The sequence below is a fragment of the Euphorbia lathyris genome, chromosome 10, assembly GCF_963576675.1.
Source record: "Euphorbia lathyris chromosome 10, ddEupLath1.1, whole genome shotgun sequence".
Taxonomy (NCBI): Eukaryota; Viridiplantae; Streptophyta; class Magnoliopsida; order Malpighiales; family Euphorbiaceae; genus Euphorbia; species Euphorbia lathyris.
Genome location: NC_088919.1, coordinates 10,458,539 through 10,469,139, shown reverse-complemented (window position 1 = coordinate 10,469,139; position 10,601 = coordinate 10,458,539). Strand labels below are relative to the sequence as shown.

The window sequence follows — 10,601 nt, the reverse complement described above, 5'->3', positions numbered from 1 at the left end:
TGAAATATTCTATTCGGTTCAGTAAACAAGCCGAATTAAATTAAAAATAAAAATAAAACTACTCTATTTTCTCATTAAATTGGTAGTCATCTTTATCCCTTCGTGGATATTGTATTTGCTTTAGTCTGATTCCTTACATTATGCTTGTTGTACTTCTTCATTTTTTATCTAATGAAATTACAAGCATTTTTCTCAAAAAAAAAAAAAAAAACAACAACAACAAATTGTAAAATACTTTAAAAATGTCGTTGCTTGTCAAATTAATAAGTTGTAAACATCTAATTCCGTTAAAAAGTCATTAATCATTTCATCATTGTTCAAAATTATATTTTTTACTGTGTAAATTGAGGGTTTTACAGGTTCACTATAGATACATTATATATAAAAAAACTGCTTTCAAACTATGAAAAATACAAATTTATTAACAATGACTTTATTTTCATTTCATCTGCTTTCAAAATTTGTTAACCGATTTTTGAAGAATTTTATGTTTAAAATTGCTTTTTTTTTTTTATCATCAGAGGCTTAATGTGACTAAAAATAAAAAAATCAGAAACTTTATTTATCTATATAAAATATCAAGGATTTAATGAACGAAAAATTAAAAGATTAGAGCTTTATGATGCTTTTTGCCAAATAAATAATGCAAAATTGTAGATAAGGCGTCGTCTTCGTTACCTCTATTATATTCTTGTAGACAATGTACGTGCAACTCATTTCCTCTTATTATTATTATTAGGTTAATGTATTATTCTTTCAAATTATCTAAAAAGTTTAATTCGACTCGGAAAGTTTAATGTATTTAAATAAAAGATCAATAGTTAATAAACGAAAAATTAAAAGAGCAAAGGCTTTATGATGCTTTTTACCAAATAAATAATGCAAAATTGTAGATAAGACGTCGTTTTTGTTACCTCTATTATATTCTTGTAGATAACGTATGTGGATCTCATTCCTTATTATTATTATTATTATTATTATTATTATTATTATTATTATTAGGCTTAATGTATTATTCCTTTGAATTATCTAAAAGGTTTAATTCGACTCTGAACTTTCAAAATTTAATATATTAAATAACAGATTAATAGTTTAATAAATGAAAAATTAAAAGATTAAAGGCTTTATGATACTTTTTGCCAAATAAATAATGAAAAATTGTAGATAAGGCGTCGTGCTCGTTATCTCTATTATATTCTTGTAGATAATGTACGTCAAACTCATTCCTTATTATTATTATTATTATTATTAGGCTAAATGTATTATTCCTTCAAATTATCTAAAAAGTTTAATTCGATTCTGACCTTTCAAAGTTTAATGTATTTAAATAAAAGATCAATGACTTAATAAACAAAAAAATTAAAATATCAAAGGCTTTACGATGCTTTTTGCCAAATAAATAAATAATACGAAATTGTAGATAAGGTGTGGTCTTCGTTACCTCTATTATATTCTTGTAGATAATGCATGTGGAACTCATTCCGTATTATTATTATTATTATTATTATTATTATTATTATTATTATTATTATTATTATTATTCGGCCTAATACATCACTAGTTTTCTGAACTTGTCCATAAAAGTAGATTAACTCCCTAAATTTTACAAGTGTCTCACTAGTTCCTTGAACTTGATTATTCCGTATCACAAACTCCCTGAACTTGTCCATAAAAGTAGATTAGCTCCATGAATTTTACAAGTGTCTCACCAACTCTCTAAAATTGCTTATTATGTAACAACTAAATACAAAAACCATAATACTAACTCCCAATCCTCATTCATTCGATCTCTCAAACCCGCAACACTAACTCTTGTAGTAGGTTGAAAGATGGGAGAAGAGAAAAAGGTACATCTAGAATGGATGAAGATGTGTTTTTTAAAATTTAGGTTTAATAGGTTTATGTATTTAGTTGTTACGGAATAAGCAAGTTTAGAGAATTGATGAGATACTTGTAAAGTTCAGGGAGTTAATACTTTTATGTACAAATTCAGAGAGCTGGTGATACGAAATAATAAAGTTCAATGAGCTAGTGAGACACTTGTAAAATTTAGGGAGTCAATCTACTTCAGAAAGCTGGTGATGTATTAAGCCTTATATTCCCTAGAAATTTATCTAAAAAGTTTAATTGGGGCTTAATACATCATTTGCCATCTGAATTTGTCTAAAAAGCTCGATTGGCCTCTGAATTTTCAAAATGTCTCAATAGCCTCCTCAAATTATATAAAATATTCAGTGAGCCCCCTGAATTTGAGTAAAATGTAACCAATTAATCACCCGGTTGCAAAAAAGTAAGTTGCATGCGGAAGATGTGTTGCACGTGCCTTAAGAAAAAGTAAAACGACCAAGGTCAGAGTATGCAGTTCTAATAATAGAGAAGATAAGTTTTATAGTTGAGTAAGTTCTACTTCATTTTTAGTCTATTCTGTGAATTATGTAATAACATTTTAAGGCACGTGTAACACATCTTCTGCATGCAACTTACTTTTTTACAACCGAGTCATTAATTATTTACAGTTTATACAAATTCAAAGGGCTAGTTGAACACTTTATGCAAATTGAGGAGCTACAATGACACTTTCAAAGTTTAAGGGCCAATCAAACTTTTTAGAGAAGTTCAGAGGTCAAATGATGTATTAAACCTTTAATTTGTCTCTTAAACTTTCAAAATATCATAATAGCTTCCTCAACCTGTTTAAAATATCTTGATAGCCTCATCAATTTGTTTAAAATATAATCAATTAATCACTCGGTTCTAAGTCGCTTAAAATATCATCAGTTTTTGGAATTTATTATTTTGAGGTCATCAACGGTCATTTTGAGGTATTGATTGAACTTTAGTTGACATAATGTTAGAAAATGTAAAGTTGAATGACTTTTATATTACGTTTTGAAGTTTAGTAGTCATACCGTGAAACTGAACAAAGTTAAGTGACTATTAGTGTAATTTACTTTATTTTCCACTATATAAAAGGAAGAGATATGAAACTCTAAAAAATCACATCTTTCCTCGTTTGCTCACTCTGTAAGTAATATCAAAACCTCTCTATTCTTCACATATTTTTTTTCTTATTTCAATATTATAATTTCATTTCATCAATATATATATATATATATATATATATATATATATATATATATATATATATATATATAATAGTTTTCAAAGAAATTAGTAGTATTATATATTTTTGGATAAATAATTAATTAGTCCCTATATTTTTACTTAATATACTGTTTTGCCCTTATATATTAACAATATGATATTTAGTCCTTATCTTTTGTTTTATTCAACAGTTTAGTCCCTCAAATATTTGAATTATTAAACAGGTTAGTACCTATAAGATACTAAACTGTTGAATAAAGCAAAAGTTAAGGACTAAACAATGTATTATTAAAATATAAAGACTAAACAATGTGTTAGATAAATATATAGGGATTATTAAATTATTTTGTTAATTTCAAATAAAATCCCTGTGGTTGTAAGTTTTTGCAGATTGGTGCCTTGTGGGTTTTTTTGTTATAAAACAAACCATGTGGTTGTCAAACTTTTCAAGAATTAAATGATATTTTAAACAACTTTAATTCTTCAACTTCAAAGGTTTGAGATCATTTATGTGTTGTTTTTTATGAGAGAGAAAATTAATATTTAGAGAGAGAAAACACTAAAAAAATAATAATTTTAAAAAATAAAAAATTGTGGTTCCACACTAAATATGATACTAAGCAACTTTAATTCTTGAAAATTTTCATTTTGAAGTAGTTATCGATCAAATTTGGCAAAGTAAAAAAAAATGAAAATTTTGTCGACGACATGATTTGTTTTGTAACAAAAAAAAACCCACAAGTACCACTCTGCAAAAACGTGAAACCACATAACCCTAAAAAAATTTATTCTTATCTCTGATATTTTGCAACTAATGTTATTGAGAAGTTTAATTTTGTGTCCGTAGTACAAAATGATTCAATAGTCTCTATTGTAAAATTAAATACTCGGTCAATTTTATCCTTTGCCACGAAATTCGTCGCTACATTTTGCACTAATTTCATCGCTGCATTTTGTCACTAATTTTCTATCTAATTATAAATTTTCAACAGGACAAGAAAATTTGGGAACAATTAAGTTGAAAAGATGAAAGCGTGGATCGTGTTTACAACATGGTTATGTTTTAGTATTGCAGCGGCTTCCAGTTTCACGACTATCCGGTACACCACAAATGGCGCGAGCGTTGGAAGCTACCAAATGTTCATGACCTCTCTCCGGCGAGAATTATCAAGTGGAATTAGAAGCCATGATATTCTAGTAACTCGAAGACCATCCACCATTACAAACCGGAATCGGTATCTTCTGGTTCAGTTGACTGGTGCAAATTCAGCTGAAACAATCACAATAGCATTAAACATGGAGAATGCTTATTTTATTGGCTACCAAGCAGACCCTCGTCGCTCTTTCTTCTTCAGAGATTCTCCGACGAATATTGAAGCAGCAAATAGTGGACTTTTTGACGGAACAACAAAAGTTAGATTGCAAGCACTTGATACTCATTATATAAATTTAGGAGACAGAACGAGAATTCCATTAGGAATTATAACTCCGATTAGGACTGCGATCAATCATCTCCGATTATTTAATGGTGTTAATGTGAACGCCAGTATTCGTGAAAGTGTTTTAGTTCTTATACAAGTTGTTGCAGAGGCTGCGAGATTCAGAGTTCTTCAAAGAGGGATTGAGGCTAATGTTAATGATGCGTTTAGACCAGGAGGTGTTGTTATTAGCTATCAGAATTCGTGGGATGCGGTATCAGAACAAGTTCAGCTCGCCGGAGCAGATGGAAGATTTAGAACTCCGGTTCAATTGCAAAATGAAAATTTTACACCTCGGACTGTGTCCACTGTTGCACAAGTTAAACCTGATATGGGATTGTTGCACTATAGTGGACCTCGTATCTTTGGAAATCACAACAATTCTGTCGGAGTCGGGGATCTTCTCCGGGAACAACTTCAACGGCTCTTTAAAGATTGATGCAGCTTTAATTTCTATCAACTATGTATGAATAAAGGACATCCATTTAATTTATGGATATGTATTAAAATTGCGATGGATTTATGACTGTCCGTCGGTGATCAGATGCTAGTTACCAATTATTTATTATGAATATAATTAATATTGTGTGGTTGATAAAATCCTAATATTTGCTATATATATATGTGTGTTTTTATCTTGATATTTTTTTTGTTTTCTTTTGTTATTGATGGTGATAGGAGTGAATTTTTTTTATTTTAATATGAGAAAAACAATAATGATAACATATTGTAGGTGGACCATATTTGTTAGACTCGTATTCGCCCGATCGGGTTAATTCGATTTAACCAAAAGCGGATACATTTTAGAATTGGATATTGTTCGGTTTTTCACCATTGGAAAAAGGTTAGAACTGGTTGAACCAGTCGTGCTAAATGTGAACCGATTGACCCAATCCCGACAGATTAGATTTCACATATATTTATTAAAAAAGTTCTACATTTAGTTAGGTTTGAATCTTAGACTTCAAAATTAAAGCGACCACAAAACCAATATATATATATATATTAATTTTTTATAAACATCATAAAAATATCATTTAATTTTTTCAATATTAATAACTATAATTGATATTTAAACTTTAAATCTATATAAATAAAATTTAAAAGTTTAACAAATTATAAAATATATATCATATTATTTTATTATATTTACGTGTTAGTGTTAATAATATTAATAAAAAAAATAACTATTTTTCGTTTAAAAAAAACAATAACTATTTTTAATATATCTTTTTCAATCTTTATATATACTGAATTTCATTAAATTTTTAATTATATTATATTGAATTTAGTAATTTAATATTTAATAATATTTTTATTATTAATATTGTTAATATTTTACTACATTATATATGTTAATTATGAATAGAAATATAATTTTTTACATAATTTTTTTAATCTCAATTGCACCTGGTTAAATCTGTAACCTTTGACCCTTTATTTTCTTCAGTTTTTTTACCAGTCTGGTTTTGACAACCATCAAACATTGATAAAGCTACGAGAAGGTTTCGGCGTCGAGTGGCGAATGGAACATATCAACGTACGCCCGATGGTAGAGGCCGAGTTGGTATAAGCAACACTATAGAGGACAAGGACTATCCTGGCGTTGGATCTTTGCCACCCCTATGTCAGTAGTCGGTACTAGCTTAAGCGATCCACCCTCGTCCACTAGAAACAGGAGAGTCGGGCATTCGTCCTTCATGAAGGGAGGCGGATGTCTTTGTAGAGGGAAACTCTACGGACATTATGGGGCCGGCGAGTGCCTATAGTACGTGTATGTTATAAGGCGAGGTTTAATCATGGGAAGACTCTCCAAAATAGAATACCAACAGACGTATTGATGGAACACTAAAAGGGAATAGATCCGTTCAATAGGAGTTGGTTCCCCGAGATTTGAGAAAAATCGAGGCGCCCGCAAAATATCATATAAAGAACCCAATTGAGATCTAGGATGGGGCCTACAAACTTTACAAGCTATTATGCAAATAATAATGTAAAATTATAGATAAGGTGTCTTTTTCATTATCTTTATTATATTATTGTAGATAATGCACGTAGAACTCATTCTTTTTATTATTATTATTATTATTATTATTATTAGGCCTAAAACTCCTCCAGCCTCCTTGACTTGTCTAAATTGGTTATTTTATCCCCACAATTCATCGAATATCCTATTTACCATCTTAACTCTATAAACTGATATTTCTCACCCTCTTAATTTGTCCAAATTGGTCATTTTACTACTCGCAACTCATCGAATGTCCTGTTTACTCTTAACTCCATAAAAGTGGTATTTCTCACCCCTTATGATCCTATGAGGCAGTAACTTTTTGTGTGTGTGTGTGTACAATAAAGGCATGAAGCGCGTGGATGTGGAAAATTGGATACTAGCGGTAACAAAAAAAAAGATTATAAAAATCGCTAAAATCTAACACCCAAATCCGTAATTCCTATTTCCCTCCAGATTCCTCTTCTTTCTTCTTCATTCCTGTTGAATATAATCTTCTTCATTCCTGTTTTATCTCCTCCGTCACTCGATTTATTGGTTTTGTTCTTCTTCTGCAATTTGAATCTTTTCTACTAATCTGGAAATTTCAGCTCCAAATCCTATCATGGCAAGCGATAAGGTATGCTATTGTGATGAAACAACTTATCTAAAGGTTTGTTGGAAAGCACCATATCTTGGGAGACGTTTCTTTGGGTGCCCAAATTATGGGGTAAGTAATTATGTGGTTAATCTCTAATTGATAATTAATCTAATTGAAACGTTTATAGGGTGAAGATTTATGTTGGTAATCTATAATTGATAGTTATGCAATCTCTAAATGCAGGGTGACGATTTATGTGCTTATTTCAAATGGTTTGATAAAGGAATTTAGGACTTCAAATGAAAAGAGGAAGTGCAGATTGTAAATCGCGATGAAAAGAGGAAGTGTAAAAAGTCTAAATAATCAGGTCATTTTCATCTTTTCAAGTATAACTGCTGAGTTGTCAAAAAAAATTGACCGAATTAAACACGTGGCATTTGAGAAGTCAGGCTTCAAGCGCGTCCCTTACACCAGTCAATTCTAACATTCGAGAATGAAAATGAAGGGGTGAGAAATACCACTTTTATGGAGTTAAGAGGTAAATAGGACATTCGATGAGTTGGGGGTCAAATGATCAAGTTAAGGGGGTGAGAAATACCACTTTTATGGAGTTAAGGAGGTCAATAGGACATTCGATGAGTTGGGGGGTAAAATGACCGATTTGGACAAGTTAAGGGGGTTGGAGGAGCATTAGGCCTTATTATTATTATTAATAAGGATAAATACACCTAGCGTTTATAGTCAGGAGTAATTTTATCCCGAACGTCTAAAATGGTGCAATTTTACCTCTAACATTGGCAGTTAAAAGCAATTTTATTTCTAACGTTGCCAAGTTGATCAATTTGAGAAATAATTCATCAAACTTTCTTCTTCGTCATGAATCTTGTCATCTACACTTCACATGTGAGTCATTTTATTACTCATTAGTAACAAATCATAAACATATGACTGGACGTGATATTTTTTTTAAAATTAAAAAATATAATTTTTATATATGAGTTGAACAAAAAAATTTCAAACTATTTCACCGAATTTATAAATATTAGTCTCCAATTCTATTATTAAATTACATAAAATGAAATCTTTTTTTTAAAACAAACTGATATGCAATCGATGCATAATAAGGAATAAAATATATGTGTTTTATAATAATGTCTGAAATTGATCCAACTTGACAACGTTAGGGGTAAAATTGCTCTTGACTGCCAATGTTCGGGATAAAATTGCATCATTTTAGACTTTAAGGGTAAAATTGCTCCTTGCTGTAAACGTTTGGGGTATTTTTGCACCTTATTCCTAGATGTAATACATCAATTGCTTTTTGAACTTGTTCAAAAAGTTTAATTGATCTCTGAACTTACATGATGTCTCATTAGCGCTGTAAACTTGTTTAAAATGTCATGATTAAGTCCTTAAATTTATAAAAACGCCATTAAAGTATAAAAAATATCAAGTTAATTTGTTTTGAAGATTTAGAATGACGAATTAGGCCTTTAATTTTTTAGTTTTGAATTTTTTTTACAGGGTTAGAAAAATTGAAATGTATATCACTTTAGGTAAGTTCACGGGATAAATAGATCATTGTAAGCAAGCTTATGGGCCAATATGTCACTTTAAACAAATTTATGTGGCAAATATGTTATTTTAAGCAAGTTGAATGGGCTAAATAGACACTTTGTAAGTTTAGGAGTCAATCAAGTTTTGGAGAGAAGTTCAGGAGCTCTTGATGTATTACGTCTTATTCTTATTATTATTATTATTATTATTATTATTTATTATGCTTAATATATTATTCGCCATCAACTTGTCTAGAAAGTTTGATTGACTTTCTGAACTTTCAAAATATCCCGATAGCCTTATCAAGTTGTTTAAAATGTAATCAATTAATCATTCGGTTCTAAGATGAATGTGGAATGTGTGTTATGCATGACATGGAATGTGATTGTATAATTAACGGAATAGATTAAAACACATTAAAAAAGTTTCTAACTTGTTCAACCGTAAAACTTGTCATCTCAGATATTAGAACCCTATAGCCTAACACTGGTCGTTTTACTTTTTCAAGACGCGTGCAACACACTTTCCATATGCAACTTACTGTTTTGCGATCGAGTGATCAATTGACTATGTTTTACGCAAATTATGGGGTTATCAAGATATTTTACTCAAGTTGATGGGCTATTTGAATATTATGAAAGTTCATGAGGTTAATCAAGCTTTTCGAACAATTTTAAGGGTCAATCAAGCTTTTTGAATAAGTTTCAGAAGCAAATAATGTATAAACGACTTTGTTTATTCCGTCAGAAAGGTTCCTATTCACTACTTCAACATTATCTGAAGCGTTTTTTTAAGAAGAAAGACGTTGAGCGGTGTTGATGAAGAGATTGAATTTAATTTTTTTTTGTTTTACTATAATTCACTTTTGAACTTTATTGTATAGTTTATAGTAAATTGTGTTTAATATTTTCGAATATTTTTATTTAAGGTTTAATAATTATTTGCTTCCTGAACTTGTCCAAAAAGTTTGATTGGCTCTTTGAACTTTTAAAGTGTTCTGATAGCCTCGTGAATTTGCATAAAATATTTAGTTAGCCCTCTGAACTTGCGTAAAATGTAATCAATTAGTCACTCAGTTGTAAAAAGTAAGTTAAATGCAGAAGATATATTGCATGTATCTTAAAAAAGTAAAATGATCAAGATTTGGGTATGCGATTCTATAGAGAAGAAAAAGTTTTATAGTTGAACGAGTAAGAATTTCTTTTTTAATACGTTTTAATCTATTTTGTGAATTATGTAAAATATTGACTTAAAGCATTATTTGGCCCATGATCTTTCCCAAATTTTGTCATTTGGTCCCTGATATATTATTTGGTCACATTTGGCCCCTGACTATCCCAATTGGTGAAATTTCACCCAATTTGTATGAAGATTTAACGGAATCGTTATCTCATTGACAAGTAACGATATTTTGACATGTGATATTTCTTAAAGTTTTTTTTTACCGCATTGTGTGGAAATAATTAATTAGATTAAAAAAATAAAAAACAAATCCTAAACTAAAAATTCATAATTAATATTAATAGGCGTGCCGGTCCATGCTATTTTTATCAATCCCAAACCCGTCCAAAAAATAGACAGACTTTAATGGGCCTGGGCTGGGCGAGCTTATGATCGATTTTTATTGTCCAAGTTCATCCTAAGGGATACGGGTCTGGACGGACCGGGCAGGTACCCAGACTCGTGGACAGGTATACTGAAAAGTAGCTTTTTACAAGAGCAGAGAATCACTAATTTTTTGGAAAAATAGTTTTTTCCAACAGCAAATAACAAACAGAAACAGCGAAAAGTAGATAAATAAAATGGGCCCTAAACTTGTTTAAAATATCATTAATTCTTGGATTTTTTTTCCAAGCTATCATGACACCCTAAT

The 10,601-nt window shown here is 30.0% G+C and overlaps 1 protein-coding gene across 1 annotated transcript; it reads left to right on the top strand.

Annotated features, from left to right (window-relative positions):
• Positions 1-2,934: 2,934 nt before the first annotated feature.
• On the top strand, positions 2,935-5,224 carry LOC136209397 (abrin-b-like). Its single transcript, XM_066000846.1, has 2 exons — positions 2,935-3,024; positions 4,098-5,224. Exon 2 carries the CDS (start codon positions 4,132-4,134, stop codon positions 5,020-5,022), a length of 891 nt encoding a protein of 296 aa, XP_065856918.1. The 5' UTR covers positions 2,935-3,024; positions 4,098-4,131; the 3' UTR covers positions 5,023-5,224.
• The last annotated feature ends 5,377 nt before the right edge of the window (positions 5,225-10,601 follow it).